Source organism: Sitophilus oryzae, unplaced genomic scaffold (assembly GCF_002938485.1).
Source record: "Sitophilus oryzae breed Bouriz unplaced genomic scaffold, Soryzae_2.0 scaffold_1307_pilon_pilon, whole genome shotgun sequence".
In the NCBI taxonomy this organism is placed as follows: Eukaryota; Metazoa; Arthropoda; class Insecta; order Coleoptera; family Curculionidae; genus Sitophilus; species Sitophilus oryzae.
This window is the reverse complement of record NW_022145957.1, coordinates 1,668,629-1,689,459: the sequence shown is the minus strand read 5'-3', so window position 1 is coordinate 1,689,459 and position 20,831 is coordinate 1,668,629. Positions and strand designations below refer to the sequence as shown.

Genomic DNA, 20,831 nt, shown 5'->3' with positions numbered 1-20,831 from the left:
CAAAAATATCTTCTTTACATGTTAGATTGGTTTCACTAACAAAATAACCAGGCTTTTTCAAGAAATGAACCCACCAAAAAAAACAGACATTACTTTACAATCAATTTTTTTCTTTCTTGTGAATATATTTATATAATATATATCGAATACATCATCGACCTTATTGAGACATATTGTATTGAGCAAAATATGTCAGTTTTGTAGAAGACTGTGTTCTGTTCTCCAACCCGAGTTCTTGATTCTGACACATACATTATGTCACAATTCATAGAAAAGAATTATAGCCATTAATGATTTAATTTCTATACGAGGGGCAAACCGCTGGTGGTATTTATTGTACAAGCACTTGGTAATACTGGTATTTTTTGGTACTAATTTGGTATTTTTGGTACTAATTTGGTGTTTTTGGTACTAATTTGTTATTATTTGGTAATAAACTGGTATTATTTGATAATAACCTGGTTTTATTTGGTATTAAACTGGTATTAAACCGATATTTTGTTGGACATTTGGCAACGCTGGATTAGACGCACGTGGCGACGACGGCCGGGAAGCTGATTGCATCATTTCTAGCCCATTTGCATCTAAAGCTAATACTGAAAAATATCTGGAATTAAGGTGTACGCGCACTGAATCGGTACCAGTCCGGCGAGAAACAGCGAAGGCGGTGACTCGACTATCGTAGATAGGTAGAGGTAGGAATCTGGCCTCTACAGGCCGAAACGTTTTAGTGGACGCCGGCGCCGTCTATATGTACGATGGTCGCAGTCGCTTTTGCTGGTCGGTCCGATCCGATGCAGTGCGCGCCCTCCTTTAGGGATCGGCAAGACAAGAAATCTTGTCTTGACAAGCAATTTCTTGTCTTGTCTTGAAATATTTTCAAGAATTAAAATAAAATCTTGTCTTGATAATTTCTTGAGAGTTGGTTTCTTGTCTTGATTCAAGAAATCTTGAAATTTCTTGATATCTTGACAAAAGGGGAACTCCCGTTTAAAATTCGTTTATTAAAGGGGAACCCCCTGTTTAAAAGTCGTGGTGAGATTGGTTAATGTGATGTTATGCTTTAAGTGCTGTAAAATCGAGTCAGGCATCTAATTTTCAAAAAATTCAAAAACTTTGGGCTCATTATACTACAGTAGCCAAAATCATCAGATTTACATAATTTTGTTAATTATTATTATTATTATCTAACATTAAAATGAGTGATTGTGATGGTTCGTTGAGCAGCAAATTTGAGCCATTCGTAATTGAATCTGGTTCAGAATACTTACCACCTCGGTCACCTGGACGTAGAAATTTAATTAGTAACTTTGACATTAGTGACGGTGATAATACTACTACAGATAAAAACAGTCAAAACAACAATGATAAAAGCTACTCTATTTCAGTGGCGTACATTAAAATGTATTATTTTTTTATTTTAAAAGTTTTACATTAATTCAAAAAGTCTGTATGCCACTGAAGTAGAGCCGCTTTGCAAAGTTTTTTTTATTCTAATATCGTAGGCCATAACATATTCAAACAATTATTAAAAAAGACATTTAAAAATTAAAAAAATATTAGGCATTAAACAGGTTCCAATTTAATTTGGCCCACATGTATGCCAACTTTGGACATCCGACTTTAGACGTACTTATGTCAACTTTGAACATTGATCCGCCAAAGTGCCGCTTCGTACAAATATTTTTTGCTTAATAATTTTTTTGTCCATCAATTAATGGATATTCATATAATATACAAATACCTAAGTAAATGAGTATTTCTTTTTTATTTTATATTTTCAAGAAATTTCAAGATTTTCTTGATTTCTTGTCAAAAAATCTTAATCTTGAGAAGTAATTTCTTGTCTTGTCTTGAAAACCAAAAATCATTTCTTGTCTTGATCTTGTCTTGAAATCAAGACAAGATCAAGAAGTTGTCAAGAAAATGACGACCCCTATCTGGAATCTAAAGGTGCTTTGACAAAATCGTTTAGTTCTGGAAGTCTTTCAGAAGATACTCTACATGTTTTGGAAACTGGTGATGAACTCTGGAGCACTCTAAACTGCAATACTCTGTTTAACAACATTATTTTTAGCACATCAATTTTACTTCCAAATTCTACTGCAAACTTCGAGGCAAACTCGATTTCGGGATCGACTTTAATATACAAAATAACCTGCTTTTGTAAAAAGCAAGTAACTTTACAAATAAAATATCATCCTTCTACAAAAACCACAAAAACAAGAGTTACAAAGGCACGCTGGGTATATAAGCTTAAATTTTCAGACACACTTGATAAAGCATTTTGATATAACAAATAAATTATTTATACCAAAAATTAGTAATAATCGCAGTGTTAAATCCGAGGTTAAATCAGAGGTAAGCAATAATTCTTCAAATACCTCTGAGGCACAACCAAAAATAACTTCATTTCTAAAAAAGCCTTCTACGGAAAATACCGAGGAAATTACAGAGGCATGCAAACCCTCATGTAGCAAAATTGTACCCCTTAATCTAATATGTGAAATGTAAAAATACTAGACTGCGTAATTATCCCCCAACTAAACGAGCCTCGGAACTACCCTTATCAGCCACCACTTTAGCCATACCATCCACAAGCAATAATAATTATCTCCCCGATGTTACCCCTTTACTACCATTATCAGCTGCCGCTTCAACCTTACCGTCAACAAGCAATAATTCAATTTGGAAGTCTACAAAATACAGCCGCTCGCAAAGGAATAAAAGAAAAATTGAAAAGTTTCAGTATAATCAACCTCTTATAACCAACTTTATTTCGATATTAGAGAAAATAAATTCTACTCTTAAGGAAAATGGAAAAATATCGAAAGCTCTTAAGGAAACGATGATGGTTTGTCCAAATGAACCCGAGAATGAACCTGATGAGAATAAGCCAGAATCGAGGCCAGAATCAATGCCATCAAACAAATTTTTAAACATGTTGCTTAAGACAGACTTTGGTACTAATTTGGCATTTTTGGTACTTTTTTCCCAAAATTGGTATTTATTGTACACCATTTTTGGCAGCGGTTTGCCCCTCGTTGCTATATTTTACAAATAGAGTAAACTGAAATTTTTAGTATGTAAAATATAACAAGTACTGTTAAAATACAAAGTGGTTTAGTACTAAACCACTTTAGACAAGCTAAATTAAGTTGTTTTAACCAAGGTACCGATGATAAAAAAAAGTGGCGCTCGGTTGGCTTGGAAATGACGATCGATGGCTCCAATACAAAATACCAGTGATCTTAATTTTCAAGCCATCTCTGACACCGTTTTTTTCAATCGTATACTTTTTTGATTCTTAAAAAATGATATTTTAAACTAGTGGCGATAATCTCAAATAATAGCTTCCTTTTTCACTAATACTTACACAAATAAATTTTAAATATATTTATGTCGGTCTCCCCATTATAAAAAAGAATAATTTCATTATTTTTCCCTAGAAGTCTTTTCTCCATCAATTTAAAACTATTCAATGGTGGGAAATACTAAACTTAGTGGACAAACACGCTAGCATTCATATAAATTAAAACATTGTAATAAAATAAAATGTCTGCTTTTGATATGTTATATTAGACTACCTAAAATGTTTAACCATTTATTGTACTCACAAAGAAATAGTTTCTTTTATAATAAATATAAATATTTAAATAGGTTTCTTCATTTTATTGAGTTAAAATAATATATACAATTAAAAACAAGATTCCATGAAAAAAATATACAGGGCATTCAATTTATAAATGTTAAGGGTACTAATTTGATAGCCATATTTAAAAAATACTACTAATTAATGTAATAGATCGAAAAAAAAATTAATATAATAAAATTTCCTTTATAAATCAATAATTTAATCAATAACACACTTTACACAGGTTTTTTATCTTTACATTTTTTTTAACTGATCCATAACATATAGAAGTGCACAGAATTATGAATAAAGTATACTTCTGAGAATTCTTCTTGCTAAAATATTCGTTTAAGCCTATAAAATTAACTGTAATTTTATTCTGAGGTACAAACCTATATAAGATATGGAAATGTCAAATGTTCGCAAGCGATTGCGTGCCGCGGTTTGAAGACTAGACTTTTTTTAAATTCTTTTGATTTCAAATCAGGCCGTTTAGCAGTCCAAGAACATAGGCCTTCAAATAAGTTTTGACAAAAACTTGAATTTTTCATATAAGTTACTTTGAAAGACCTAAAAACGAATTGTGAAAGATTTTTTTTAAATTTGCCCCCGAGAAGGTGTGAAATAAATAAATAAAATTGGTTTTTCGAAAAAATTCGGAGAATCGGTATGGACTAGAGAAAAATCAAATGGAAGTTGTAGAGAGTTAAATTTTACATAAAAATGGTCTAATATCAAAATTAACCGAGATAGGGTGGCTAGAAGCTAGGAGACAACTTTTATTAAAACATTTTTTCAAAGTCATTACCGTTTCTCTGAAATTTGGAAAAAATCACTTTATATTTTTCACCCCTTCTTGGGGTGAATTTAAAAAAATCTTAATTGAAATTCATCATTTTCCAAACAAATTGAATAAAAATGTTAAATATATGCATTTTTCAGCGACTTACAATTTTTTTAAAATTTCTATCAACCCCTAGCTTCTAGCCACCTATCTCGGTTAATTTTGATCTGAGCAAAAAAAAGGTTAGAGATCATTTCTATGTAAAATTTGACGCTCCACAACATTTATTTTCTAGTTCTTATCGTTTTTCCGAAATTTCCAAAAAAATAATTTTATTACATATATTTATTTCACCCCTTCTCAGGGGTGATTTAAAAAAAAATATTTCACAATTCGTTTTTAGTTCAAAGTAACTCGGTGGTTTTATTGCAAAAGGTCCTATATCGAAATTTTGCCGTTTTTCTTGTTACAATATAATATGGTAATAAGTTCAATGATCTATAAAAATCATATGGTTTCATTTGTCAAAAAAAAGCCAAATGGAACCTTTTTAGTAAGGTCCGACCACGATCTGTCTAGGTTACAGTCATTCTCGGCTAAAAATCAGGCCGAGATCTCGGTCTCGTTCTCGGCATAAAAAGGCCGAGACTGCTCACGACCGTCAAACTAGCTTATTTTTCAGCCTCTGGCTCCACCTATCGATGCGTGGATGAATGCAATACTCGTACGAAGTCGAAAAAAAAAAGAACGGATCATATCTGATTCATATATGATCTGATCGAATCACGAAGAGGGTTTCCCGGACGACGAAAGAATGGCCTTCGTATTTCTATGCGTAAACAACGAACGAAATGTTAGATGTTAGTGTCTTATTAATGTAAGTTTTATAAATTTAACAGAATAATTGTGCTTTTATATGAATTACTCAGTATATCATTAATAAGTAAAAGTTTTGTGTTTAATTATATACCCCCATGCAGATTTCTGAAACCAGCAACTTATACATTTCTAGTCTGTACCACCAAGCGTCTCTAGCAAACAACTATTTAGAAAGAATAAGAAAAAACAATGCATAATTTTTAAGGATGCAATGCTTAAAATTACTTTTTTAGCCTAACACAGACTAAAAAAGTAATTTTATTAATATTAGTAATTTTATAGTATTAAATTCCAATAAAACCGTTTCTGCATGAAAATAATGATTTTATTACATTATCAGATGTTTTTTCATATAATAAACTATAAAATAAATATTGGCATTGTGTCTCGGTCTCGTTCTCGGCCGAGAATTCCTTTTTTTCTCGGTCTTGGTCTCGGTCTCGGCCGAGACTAAAAATCCAGGTTCGGTCGGACCTTACTTTTTAGCCCAAACGGAACCATATGATTTTTATAGAATTCGAAATTTTGGCCAAAACACGTTTTTCGTGTTATAATAACATCGCAATAAGATTTCGATATAGGACCTTTTGCCATAAAACCACAAAACTTTATCAAAAATTCAAATTTTTACTAAAATTTCGTATTTAAAGACCTATTTTCTCAGGTTATAGAGCGGTTGTCTGGTATTCAAATCTATATTATTGTTTCTTTTTAGCAAAAAGAGGCCTCAATATATCCCGCAGTAATTGTGGTGTGTCTGTGTGTATCATAATTTCTTCTTGTTAAACACATTTTAATGCATTGCACTTTACTATAGCTAAATAGAGATTTGTCACTCGATTTTTAATTCTCTAAAGCAAAAGCTATAAAAGTATTAGGTAGTCATATAATACCTAAGAGTAGTCTCTAATTTTATTTCCATTAGGCGAAACCGGGCTGTACAATTAGAGTACCCAAATTGCCGAATGAAAAGTATTCTTTAGATCACACCAATTTTCTAGACTTCTTATTCATCCCCATTCAGTTCCTTTCGATTCACTAACTTTAAAAACTTACAGGTCACACCAAATTATATTATTTTAGTTTATACACAGTTATTGACTGCTTCATCTCTGTCTCTCCCTCTCTCTCTCTCTCTCTTTCCGTTTCAATTATATTAGATAGGCTAAATTGAAACTAGATATACATTTTCTTTGAGGAGAATATGAGAGTCTATATCTACAAAATTAAGTGAAATAATAGGTATAAATAAAGAAAATTGTTCCTAAAGTCTGATAGACACAAATAAATATTACTTAGGCTAAGAACATAGTGGAGCGACGAGGATAGCGGCGAGCAAGCAGCGCGACATTGCGTCAAAATAAACCTGTGAAGTACGTGCGAACATAGTAAAGCGATCTGCTCGAGCGGTTAGATCGAGCGGCGAGATCGATTCAAATAATTTTGTTTTCGTCGCTCTGTCTCGCTGTAGAAAACGATGGATTCCTAAATATTGATAGATTTAGTGTTTGTAAGAGAGATTTTGTGGTACCAAAAAGATAGTAATCACCATAACCACTACATTTTAGATAAAAGTTATGAGATGAAGTGGCAACAAATTTTCGTAAAGGTTATGAAATTTGCCACTCTCTCTCCGGTTTTTGGAAATTTCAAAGACACTACACCTTCTGGCTTGTTAGTTTCGAATAAACTAAATGTTTGCAACACTATATTGTCCAGAAAATTATCAATAAGCAAATGAAAATAATAACGTTGCAAGTATCTCGCTATTCCTCGCCGCTCTATCGCGCTCTTTGCTCGCGCGAGGCTTGCGCGACGCGGTATCGCGCTCTTTGCTCGCCGCTATCCTCGTCGCTCCACTATGTTCTTAGCCTTACTTAGGGTTTCCAAACCGAGATCCCGGTGTATGTTTAATCCCGAAATCCCGATATTAAATCCGGGGTCCTGAAAATCTCCAAACATTTAAATGCCTATTCTAAAATGATTCGACTTTATACACTTTAGTCTTTCAAAATTCATATTTTATCTATACTAAGTAGACGTTAATATGTAAAACATACATTTCCGTGTTTGCTATTTTAATAAAGCTCTTATCTCATAATTCTTTTTCTTTTTGATTTATGTAGCTGCATTTTTATTATGATTTCTTTAGATTAAATTTCTTTCTTTCGGGATCCCGAAAATTGGAAACCCTATACTTACTGCATTTTTCTATCTAATTGATACTACGAAAACATTTAATGTTTAGTTACAATATATAAAGTTTATTGCACATATATTTGTCTTCTAAATACTTATTTAGGGAAAATACTATTATACAATAAGGAATGGCAACAATATATCGATATTAGGTTGAAATTAAAAGTGGTTTTTCTCTGATTTTGTCTTATATACTGACTAAATCCTAAATTTAGATTACTACTATAACATCAAAACATTTGTGTAGCTCATTCAATTTTAGTACCGTATGATCGAATAAAAACGGCGTCAGCGATGGCTATGAAATGAAGATCGCCGTCATTTTATATGTAAAATTATATGGGAAATGTCAGCGATTGTCATTTCCCAGCCAACAGAACGCGGTTTTTTTTTCGATCATACGATATTAACCATAACCAGTGTACTACAATTTTTGATGAAGTTGGTCATTGTAGAGCGTTCTGTATTTTTCTTTGCGATTAGAAATACAAAATTCGATAAGATCGAAAAAAAAACGGCGTCGGAGCTGGTCTGGAAATGAGGATCGCTATTGTTTCATATGAAATTATATACGAAAGTCATCGATCGTCATTTTCAATCCGAACTGGCGTCATTTTTTCCCACTGAAATATTTCCTTGGTCAAAGAATTATTTTTTTACCAGGTCAACGGCATTAAGTCTATTTTTTTTATTGATATTCAGATTTTTTATTTATATTTGCCATCCCTATAACTACCATATACAGTGTTTCAAATAAGCTCCACATTACGTTTCTGATTTCAAATTCTCACTTCAATATTTTCTACAAATTATATAGGCAAAAGTAGCACAATTATAAAAGCATATATTCATAGAAGTATGGCGCGTATCAAAATTTCTTTAATTGATTTTTTTTTGTAACCAAATGATTTACCAAAATTCTTATTAAAAAATTCCATATCTTGACCTATACTGATTATATACTAATTTTTCCTTTTTTTCTTAACTAATTGAAGGGCTTATTGTAATAACATGATATGCCACAAATCCATAATTCTGAACTATTATCCTTTAGTGAAAAAATCAGTGGTGTAACTAGAAATTTTGGTCTCCCCGCAACTTTCGGCACTGGGCCCCTGGCTCCAATATAAACGCGGGTTTTAGCCTACGCCACTGGTAAAAAATATTTTTCTGTCGCCCAGTATATCTATGAAAATATACAAATTTGCGCTACTACTGACCAGGTAGTTTATAAAAAAGTTCAGAGTGTCAAATGGGAAATCTACTTTTTTGAACACCGTGTCACCCTGTATATGTATACTCAATAATCGATTTAACCTTAGTAGAGTGTATGAACTCGATTTGTCAACGAAAATGTACATCTAGCTTATATTTTCCAATTATAAATAACTGCCTAAAAGTAAAGTCTAGTAAGAAACAAAAAAACCTTAAACTTAATAACACCAAAAGAATAACCATTTAAAATTTGTTCAATAGCAACGTACAACAGCGATAATTGATGGCATCTTAAATGGATATTTTTCCCACAAAATTAATTGCTTATTTTTAAAATTTAGTATCCATATCTTCTGCTACATCGAGAGAACTAACAATTTCTAAAGGCCAAAGTGAGTAATTTTATTTCAAATTTGTCGTGTTCTAAATTTAATTACTTTAATTGTGATAGATTTCTTTTAAAAGTTCTTCAAATAGGATAAATTTTCTATGTTATCAAAATAACACAAGTTTGAAAAAAAACTGAACTTTGGCGTTCTAAAATTTTCTATGAGAAAATGATCGGTTGTTATGGACTTACAAGAAACAAAGAAAACCATACAAATAAAATCTTTATGTTAGAATTCAATAATAAAAGTATCTACGTTACATTTCACCATTTTGTAAATTATGTCGCATACAACACCTAATATACAAATTAATTAATAATGACCTAGTAGAGAAAAAAATTGTGAGGCTATTTACATGGGAATTGTATACTGAATGTCCGAGCTGCAAAAAGAAAATGAAAGATTGCCACAACTTGCTAACAGATTTTGATCTGAGTACTAGTGTACAGTATTGGACATCATTACAGCAAGTCACATTATTATTTTGCTCTACAATGAATTGTTATTAAATTCACTAAAATACGTTTATTTCAAATTTATATATTGCTTAATACTGCAATTCAGTGATTGATTAAGGTCTTGATTTTTACTAGTTTCAACTATAGTTGACACTCCTCTGTCATATGTGTCATACAAAAATACTTCAATATTTTAATAAAATTTAATTTTAAATGAGTAATCTTATGTTTAAAAGCAAAATATGTTTTATATAGGATATTTTGATTTTTAGTCTTGTTCCAGTAAGAATATTCTCAGAAGAGGTATACTAAGACAATGCATATAAAGGTAAATCAGCTAGTAATTACTACTGAAACTGTCAAATGAAGTGTCACATAATTGTAAATTTAATATATAGACATCAATACTGTAGTTGTTTATATCAGTTGACTAAAAAGCAGCTGATTAGCAATTGTAGAACTGTATTTTAAGAAGAGAAAAAGAAAACCATAAAAAAGCAGGTCAGTAATACTGTATGATAGAAAAAAAAAACGGAGTCTAGTTGGCTTGGAAATCGATCCATGACATTCCCCATATAATTTTACATATAGAATGACAGCGATCTTCATTTCATAGGCATCGCTGACGTCGTTTTTTTAAAAAAATAATAATTGAAAAAAGTAATGATATATTAAAAAATGAAAAATTAGATTTTTCAGAATTGCATAACTCTAGCTGTCAAAACTGTGGCGCAACATTGATAAGAAATATATTTTTTTATTTAGTTTAATGAAAACTTCTAAAAGATTAATATGACGCCATTATAGAACACAAAATATACTGTTAAGTAAAAGCTACCTGGTAATTTCAAAGCATTTTTAAAATAAAAATTTAAAATCGAATTCTGAACTCAATTTTTAATTACCATACTTTTCTGTATTTTGTTACCTAACCTCACTTTTTTACAGTCATGTCAGTTGTTACTAATGTTTTTTTTTGTTATTGGACATGCTGTATATGACAAATTCCGATTAGTTATTCAATAATGAGATATTAGAATTACGTCGTCAGATCATCACTTAGTCAACCCCAACGTAAAAAACTGGAGTAATTTTGTCCGATACTGTAATTTTCAATAAGTAATTAAAACTATGCAGCTTAAACATCCCGTATAGGGCCGTTATCCTTGCATTGCCGACAGTTCGTCCTACGATTTTATTATACAGAGAAACGGAAAACGATAATAAAACCTCGCTACGTTCTACGTATTTTTTCCCACTTCGTTTATATACGGTAGAAAACATTTATTTTTTCAGTACTAGTAGAATAATGTAAGATAAACATTCTAATACATTATCTAAAGGCAAATACAAGGATCGAAAGCGCATCTTGTGAGAACCGCCGCACGCCCCTGGGCCGTTCGTTCGTCCGTCCGTCTCCAGGCTAGAGGCCGTCAAGATTCAATCAAGTCCAGTCTGTACAACGCGCGCATTAAACAAATGGAAACTGCTCGGCCTGCGATCCGCGACGCTCGGCCTCGTCGGCACCTCGGAGGACCCCTGTTGACGTCGTACGTGCCGGAGAGGGGTCTCGTGACGTCGCCGGGTGGTGTGGTGGCGCCTAGGCGACCGCCGAACCCGAAGCGTTCTGCAGCGGCGCGCTGGAGGCGTCCGCGGAGCCGTGGTCGGTGGCGGAGCCTGCGCCGCTGGTGTCTGGGGCGCCGCTGCTCTCGCCGGTGGCGGACTGGCCGCCTTGCAGGCCTCGCGGCACCAGCACGCTGTTCAGGGAAGGTTGGATGTTTAATTCTGAAAAAAAAACAGGATATAATAGTAACATAAATAAGTTTCAAAATAATAATTATTATTGTCAAAATAATAATTATTATAGGACAGTTTTTTTCAGAGAAATACAATATTTTCAGGACACTGTTTTAAATAATAACAATGATTCTTATTGCGAAGCCAAGCTCTGTATAGAGAGTAAGCAGCTCCCGTTCGACAATTGGCTAATCCTCAGTAAGAGCTAATTGATATTCGGAATTTTGGAGTTGCACTATTGCGCCAGTGTCTGCCTAAAAGACGAACTTATGTAAAATATACATAAACCGGTTATCTAGTTGTCTTTAACTCGGCTTCAAATCCAACACATTGCAGGGATAGGCGATAATCTGTATATAGTTTATAAGTATATGAACAATGCTAAGGATACTACCATAAAAATTTATGGACAAAGACAAAGAAATGCTGTGTTAAATAAAGATGAACAAGGTGGGATTGAATTTGAATGAAGCAAACGCGTAAACAGAATGACTATTTATGTTAGGGATTGCAACTGTAAAAAAAGACTTCATAATGTCAGTCATTATTTTAATAGTTTTTGTACTTTTAAGCACAAACAGTTCTTTTAAGAACTAAACGCGTTTTTGTATTGCATTTCTTGAAATTGTGTGTTGAAAATATGCCAAAGTATTTAAACAGTCAAAGCAAAGGGCTTGTAGCTTCCCTGAGAAACTATTTTGAACGAGAACGTGACAATATAAGTAGTACTTTATTACACTTGATTGCAGTCAGAGAAGTAAGTTTGATGGTAGGCAAATTATACCACTTTAAAAGTTATTTCTACGTTAATTTTTAGTAAATTCTGCTGCATTAATAATCACCCTCTTATTTGTTATTACCACTTGTGGTGTTTTAAGTTGTACATCAATAAATAAATAAATAACCCATAATAACGCTTAGAACAATCTTCCTAGTTTTTATCAATATGTAATAAGTTAAATTATCTATAAAACAAATAAATCAATTAATTACTAAAATATTAATTATTAAATTTAAAATAAAACGTAAAAATATTTTAAAAAAATGACAATAAATATACTGTTTCCCAATTTTACATTAAGATTCATCCCATAAGTCCATCAGAGTCTGGCAGCGTTGTCGCCATCGCTTGTCGCTCAAAGTTGATCAAGTGCATCGGAAATTGTTTTGCAATTACCGTGTATATAAATATTCCTCTATACTCTGTTTTTTTTTCTCAGGTAAGATTTCGACAGACAATGACAGAAGAAAAGCAGATGACGTCCATATCAATATATTTATTTTACTAAAAAAAAAGTTTCTAATATTTTTTAAGTTAACTATGGATGGGTTTAAATCATAGATTTAGGAAGAACAGATATCACATTGTGCATTTTAACCCAATCAAACAATGGGAGGTTGACTACGTACTGTAAACACCAACTGAGATAGAGGGCGACATTGCCACATCTCAAATTTGCGCCTATCTACTTAGTTTGATTTGCAGAAAAGGTGACTTTAAAACCTTCACCGGATATCAATAAATCTCAATTTCTTAATTAAATTAATAGTTTATTTTTAAAGAAGCATGCGTGATTAACCAGAGGATATATGCGTTACTATTAAAGGACATGTTTACTGTTTAATGTGCTAAAACGTCTAGAACTATTGGCAACGTCGCTGCTAGTCTTCCAGAATGAAAATGAGCCGTCCGTCCCACCACCCCTCGCGACGGCCCTTGGTCCGTTATAGCGTACTAAGTTTAGCTTACGGTGTGTTTGAAGTCGGAATCAAGTCTGAAGTGAACTTACTTTTCAGTGTTTTCAGTAGTTTTTGCTTTTGTTTAACGTACTTTTGAATCTGGAAATTTTCAATATGGTACTACAGTATCAAGTGTGTGGAAAAATAAGCTCAAATTACCCGAATTTGTCTTTTCCAGGTAGGTACAAATTTCCGCCCTAATTGTACGTAGGCGTCCCACAAGGGAGCCCCTTACAATTAAAATAATTTCTAATTATATTTGTTGAATTTTGATCTATTAAAACAAGAACGTAGTAGCCGGTAATTGAATTATAATTCATCTCAATTACTACCTAACTGTTGTAGATCATAACAAATTTGAATATAAACGTTTCATTTGAAACTTCATTTTAAGCCAGAAATTGACATTTTTTTTCTTAAAATTGCGTCATATTTTGGTCATTATATACGATATTCTAAAGGAATTTTGCTCAACAAATAAACAAAGGTGTTTACCCGCCCTTTTTTACATTTTACTGCTTTATTATATCTGCCCCTTTGGCCTTGTTTAGACAATTTTTTACCACCGTAAAAATACCTCTTCCTAGAGTTATTTGTACGGTGTGTTTACCTTTTTTTTAGAATGGGACGAACTGTAAATAATTTTTAGGCTACTAGTTTTATACATACCTATATACAGAGTGACCCAGGCCTCCAAAAAAGCTTTTTACCTATTACGTTTTTGGTTTGTGATTTTTATTTCAATTTTTTACATAAGATGGGGGCCATTGTAACGCACATTTTCAAAATATTTTTGTCAACATACAGAGTGATTCAAACCGCAATACATATGCTTAATACAGTTCATGAAGATTCAGACATTTAACTAAAATTTGATTGTCTGATGAAGCTACCTTTAAAAGTAATGGGTTTGTAAATAAACGTAATATTCAATATTATGCGACAGAAATCCCATACTGTAACACACAGATTTGATACTTTTAATGATAATGCCTTCTATTGAGAGACTAAAAGGTAATTACCTCGTATCAGAGCCATCGTAATACAAGAAGAAGACCGAAAGTCAAATCTTGTCTTATATTTTCAAAAAACACAATTTTCTCATTAAATATTCATTTTAGGTATAGGAAGTTATTAATAATACAAGATTAAACAACTATTACACAGTACTTCACAGGAAGCTATCGATTGCGAACTAACTAAATCGTTACTAATTACTAATTTTGAAAAGTTCTTTTTAAGATCAAAAAAGGTAAAACTAAAACCCAAACTATCATTTGAGATTAAACGGGAAGTTCTAAATAATGTTGCCTATTCTAAACAAGAAAAAATTATTTATAAGTTAGATCTAATTAAATTTGGACGAAAAGTAAGAAAAATATTTCTGTTTGCTGTAGGTAATTTTCTCAGGTAAAATACGTAAATAAAAATTACTTTTTAAGTCAAAAAAAGTCGAAAGGACTGTCCTTTTCAAAAAAGGACAGATGGCAACCCTAGGTATTTCTGGAATGGAAATTTAATGGCAAATCTACAACTTTAGTTTGAAAATATGTTCCGGCCACCTATGTTTACAAAAATGTCTAAAATGTGCTTTACCATTGCCTCCATATTCTGAAAAAAATTGAAAGAAAAGTCACCAACCACAAACCTAATATAGAACTGTTTCAGAAACTTGGTCACCCTGTAAATATTCAAAAGTAACTGAAAGTTTATATAGAAGTAACTGAAAGTTTAAATTGAAAATCGACGTTGGAGCGATTTTCGAAAACTACCTACTAACGTTTCAACACAAGTATATATGGGATATTAATTATATTATTATATTAGACCTTATAACAAAACTCATCTGACGAAAAAGTGTTAATGTAGTATATTAATATGGAGTAAAAATTTTACTAATTACTTTACTTTTACTTTACTAATTAAATTCCTTCCAAAAAACGATACGCCACTGGCCATTAGAACAATCCAAATGCGCCTAGTTGCCGGGGTCGGAAATTTTAGACTTCTCTGTCTCTTCTGTCCTTGTTTGACACATTGGAATGTTTGATACACTTCCAACGAGTATTTATGAATGAGATGTTCGGTCTATCTTTATAATGTCTTTGGTTTAAATATAAATCCCGTCATGCGTCGTCTCTTGTTATTTTTAAGCAGTTTTATTGGTTTATTTAAAAAATGACAGATCGTATTTCAATTTTATTGGTTTGACGGAACGTTGAACGACAAACGGACGCCGATGCGTATGAACTCGCCTTTAGATTTTTGAGGCTTGCCAAATTCTTGTCAAATTATAGGTTATAATTTTGTGTCAACTTATGTCAAATACCCTGCGTTTTAGAAGATGGTGCATTTTGATTCGTGTTATTACGTGTGTTTTGTGTCTTTTGAAGTCAAGTGGAGGAAAAATCGAGGGAACATTAACTTTAGATCCAGAGCACAGTTTATAGTAAATACTCGGTGCCCAGGTAGAAAGTCTTATACACCAATAAAGTTACCATCAATAAAGTTTATAGCTGAGAGTATGACAAGATAGTACGTCATAGATAAGTGCATCTCGTATATGGTACAAGGATCGTACTAAAACTAAACATATACTAAAAACTGGGGTAGCTGTAAAATATCGATATCACACGATAGGTAAATAATGGATTTTAGTACTGCAGGAAAACAATGTCAAAAGGTACTGGTTTAAAAAAATTAAGATTAAAGTTAATTAATCAACCTTTAAAGTATAAAATTTGGTGTTATTAATAAAATAGTTTGTTTTATTTATGTTGTTTTATTTATTCCTATGGAATATTACAAATTTGTATTTGTATATAAGTTATATTGATAAATATTATAATAAATGCGGGAAGTTTCTTGAAGCTTGAAAGTAAGAAATAGTTCTTTTTATATTTTTTTTTGGTATGTTTTGTTTTGGTAGTTCTTGTTTGTTTTGTATTAACACTTTAACACATGCCGTTTTTTTAATAAAATAACTCGATTGGATTTTCTCAGTTTTATACAGTTCTTTTCACAATATTTTGAAGTAATCACTTGTTACTCAAATTTAAATATATTAATTTCCTGCTATGCATTCCAATTGTACCAACTTATTTCTTTGTAAAATAAAATAAACTACTTTAAAATTAAAATGACAGACACATCTATCATTGTCAAGGATCTTGTTGTTGGACAGACTATAGCTCTGTTTACAATACTATTATAGACAAAGGAATCAAGATTAGACGGACGGTTTCAAAGTCAGATAATTTAGCTACAAATTGGTAAAAACATTATCAAAATCGGCCAACTAGAATACAATATATAAATTACATGAAAACTTAAAGGTGCCCGTTTAAGTGTAGTTAAACAAAATAAGTAATTTATTTCATCAATTCAACTTACCGTGATCCGTAAAATTAAACAGGGGCGGTAGTTCGTTGCCGTTGGGCAGACGAGTTCCGGGCTCGCGAAGCTCGTTGAAGAAAGGATGAGCGCAAGCCTGCAGGGGACTGATCCTTGCCGAGGGAGTATATTCTAAAAGTCTAGCCACTAGTTCGACCGCTTCTGGAGGAGTGCGAGCACGAAATACCTAGAAAGAATGGAACTGTATCAGATCTAAAATTCGTTATACGTTCTATATTGAAAGCATAACAAACATTATAGATGTGTATTACTACATTTATCTGTAGTGTGACAGAAAACCAACAAAAAAGCTGTAAATGCACCATATGCGAGATATGGATGTTAGTAAATGAAATAATTATTCAATGTTCAATTATTATTACTAGCTCATTTAATGCTAATTAGTAATTCTCGATGTTCATATGAAGAAGAAGAAATGAAAATATAATTTTATATTTTATCCAAATGTTGCAGAAAAATCTTTAATACGTTTGTTGTTAGGAACGGTTGATTTTAAACAATTTATTAACAGAAAAAATTACTTGAAAAGTTGCTATTGTTGAAAGTTACTATTTTTTCCAATATACAGTTTTTTAATTTAATATACACAAAGTAAAATATTACTCTTACAGAAATATTCATTTCTTTTCCTCACTAATTTAAAAATGCCATTACAACAAAATTAAGAATCGGATCTGTTCTTTACATTTTAAGTAGAAAAATTAATCTGAAGGTATTCCAATTATTAAATAAACGTTTATATTACCGGTTTGTTTCTAGTAGCCATGTGTAAACACTATGTTGTGTGGCTGACACCTTTCAGCGTGTCATCGGTGTTGAAACAGCGTCCATAATTTTTTTGACACTGACACTGTTATTATAACGCTGCAAGATTTCCGCACGGAGTATCGTATTGAGACGCAGGCGCGGTGCAATTTCGTTGGGTTCGCTATGCCATGGTGTTGAAACAGCGTCAATGAATTTTTTGACACTGACACTATTAATATAACGCTGCAATCTTTCCGCGCGGAGTATCATATCGAGACGCGGGCGCGGTGCCATTTCGTTAGGTTGGCTATGCCAGCATGATACATGATACAATAAAACAGTTTTATTGTGTCATGCTGGGCCAATGTGATTCGATTTCTTGTTATATGCACACGAGCATCGATAATTGTTTGCAATTTTGCAGACCCAGTATTAGTGGAAATCTACGATAAATTTGTTATTGTTTATGAAATAAATATTACCGACGCGACGTCTCAAATATATGGTTCATGGGAGGATGGAGAGCTAAATCTGACGTAGACTCGCGTTTACATCTCGATTATTATTGTAATAAAAAAATTGATAGTAAACAATAATGAATTTTTTGTTTCTTATCGTGAAAAAAATATATATTTTGTTGATAAAAGAGTGGTTTTCTTACAATATGCATTCGATTTGATGCCTTTTAGTTTCGGTTTTGTTTAGGGAACACATCGTCGCGGCGCGTTGTTGCCAATGCTAATGTTAGTAGGGGGAGAATAATTATACGAAAATATTCAAGAGGCTAATCGATTATACATACGAATATTGTAAACTAAACAAAAACACGTGGTGTACTTAGTGCTATGGGAATTACCGATCTCCGATTTTGCGTAACAACTACCTCTGCAACCCACTGTTGCCATCATGTTTTTATTGAGTATGTGTGCCCTAATTTTCTAATTTAAAAGACTACTTTAGCTCTTCAAGATGCTTAAGAGTATACCTGTACTCCTATATTAGATAACATTGTATATGACACTACCCTTAAATTATCAAAAAAGTGTGTTTAATATTACTTGTATTTCAACGCAATTTTTCATCATTTGGCAACATGGAGTACCGCGTCAGCCGTCGGGCCTCTCGACAGTGAGCGGGAGAAACCCTGTGTTTGTTTAACTGAAATACCTAACGCTGATTCACTACTGTGCTATATGACACAATCGTGCTGATACTCTGTGTTGATACCGGAAAAGGTGTCGGTGTTACTGCATCAACACACGAAAAATTAGAGTGTTACCCATGACTAGTTTCTAGAAAGATTTTTTCAAATAAACCTCAAAAATGCCTCACGTAATTTATAGACACCCCCTAAAAAATAAACTAAAGAGATATTGTATTGTATTTGAATTGGGATTAGTTCTCAGCACAAACATTGTTGTACAGTCGCAAAAGTTATAGTCCGTTGTCCGTTACACAAATTAACTTTAAATACCGATTTAAATGAAATTTGATACGTCGATAGATTTGATCAAGGCCGACATGGTCTTAGGTGTACGACACGTGTCACTCCGACAGTTAGTTTTGACGTAAAAAACGTTAAAAGTGGATGTCGTCCAATCGCGGCCAAGTTTGGTGGGTAGGCTATGTGAGCGACGGTGCACACGGTCACACCCTGCAAAGTTGGATACGACGTTTCGTTTACATCTTTATCAGGGTGGGACTAAGGATTTGATATTAAAGAAAAATGTAGATCTATTCCGGCATAATTCGGGATGAGATACGGGATGTCGCCCTCGACATTTTGAACCGATCGATGCCTCTAAATGGACGAAATCATCAGGATTTATCTTAATTATGGGTCGATTGGAACCAAACTCGGCACGTGGATAGAGGTACCCAAATGGAGTCCTCAGACGGACAGACAGACTGAAGTAAGAAGTTTCACCTCAAATATGCTCACATAGTGCACACACAATTTTTTTAATTACAGATTTTATGAGCTTCTAAAGTCCCAAAACCAATGATGTATCGCATTTACTCGAAACAATTATATTAATGGCATTTTCTATAAGAACTCATGTGTTAGAGAGAAACAAGAATAGATTTTTGGTAAGATCTCACCACAAAACCTTTAGAGGTCGTTAATGACGCTGACTAGAATTTTCTCATATCTATACAGCGGTTCAGTACTGGATATGATTAACATAAATTGCTTCTTTGAAAGCTGCTATTTGGAAGAAGCAGTATCTGCTTTAAGCAATATTTAAAATTACTAAATTTCATCCCTAAAATTAACTCCAGATGATAATCGAAGGTGATGTGGAAAAATTAGCACTGGCAGAGATTTGTAACTTCCGGATTGGACTTCGGAAAACACGGCAGATTTTACATTTACACAGATCCGATTCCTATAGGTGATGTAACATTAGAATGTACTTTTAATAATGGCTTGATTCTCTCTCAGGAAGATTATCACTTACTCGAATTCGCTGATGCTCAGTACCGCATCGCGGCATTGACATTTTCGCCAGCATTAACTGCAATTAAACAGGCTCTCACATTACAGACCTTTTTTGCTAGCTCTGCATAAATGTAATAAGTCACAAATTTTGAATATTCTGAAGTCTGATTAATCGTTTCGGAACAAATAACTATTTAAATAATAGGAAAAACAATGGCAAACAAAAACTTTCAATAGTACCTTCTTATAAAGGCCTTTTGTGAATTAATTCATCATTTTTAATCTGAATCTGAAGATATCAATAATTGTATATATCAATTATAAATACGGGCGATAATAACAGTGCTGCACAATGTTTGTTTGGGTCCAAAACACAATTTATTAAAACTCCCATTTTACACTAAAAAAACAACTTAATTAATTCGTTCATTACAATTAATAAATAATTATAATGAACGAATTAATCATTTTGAACTCAAATTTTAAATCTAGGTTTTAATTCATACTGCTGCAGGACCCTGTATATTGTTATTATGCTAGCTAATCACTATGGAGTGTAGAGGTAAGGAGAAATATCTTCGTGCATTAAAAATGGCCAGACAAAAGGGAAGACTTAATATGGCGCTTCTGTAGCAAAAACCTAAAATTTGAAATATGCGCCGAAAATTTTTAGAACAGGAAAAGATTCAAACGAGATAAATATTTGACGTGAAGGCGCGGGTTTCAAAAAAGTACAACTTTTATTTTCATGTCACATGAAATAAATTATCGATTTTTATTCAGCAGCAATATACTGGGCCGCTAATATATAAAAATAATTGTTTTATATTCTAAAAAATAAAAACAAAGTTTTTTGGGTAATGTTTGGTTATGTTACTTTTATTCTCTAATCTATGATTACTTTTCATTTTTTAGATTTATGTGTCATTAGCGCCACTGTGGTTATTTAGTGAACCCTTATTCTTCCCATTTTTGTGACCACTTTTTCAATTAAAGTCCCATAAGAGATGTTTCCCCTCATCTCTACACTCCATACTAATTACTAGGCAATAAAAGCTTGAAAATTAAAAAAAAATCCAACTGAATGTGATACATCAACTTAAAAAAATATATATTTAAAAATATTAAGGAG

The 20,831-nt window shown here is 32.6% G+C and overlaps 1 protein-coding gene across 4 annotated transcripts in view; it reads right to left on the bottom strand.

Annotated features, from left to right (window-relative positions):
• Positions 1-5,729: 5,729 nt before the first annotated feature.
• LOC115874918 (protein kinase shaggy-like) overlaps positions 5,730-20,831 on the bottom strand; it is a 119,727-nt gene continuing 104,625 nt past the window's right edge. For all 4 annotated transcript variants that reach the window (XM_030890219.1, XM_030890218.1, XM_030890216.1 and 1 more), the window contains exons 7-8: positions 16,489-16,675; positions 5,730-11,343 (exon numbers count right to left, since the gene is read on the bottom strand). In XM_030890219.1, the coding sequence (XP_030746079.1) occupies positions 11,159-11,343; positions 16,489-16,675 (372 nt within the window). In that variant the 3' untranslated portion in view covers positions 5,730-11,158. The remainder of the gene's footprint in view (positions 11,344-16,488; positions 16,676-20,831) is intronic.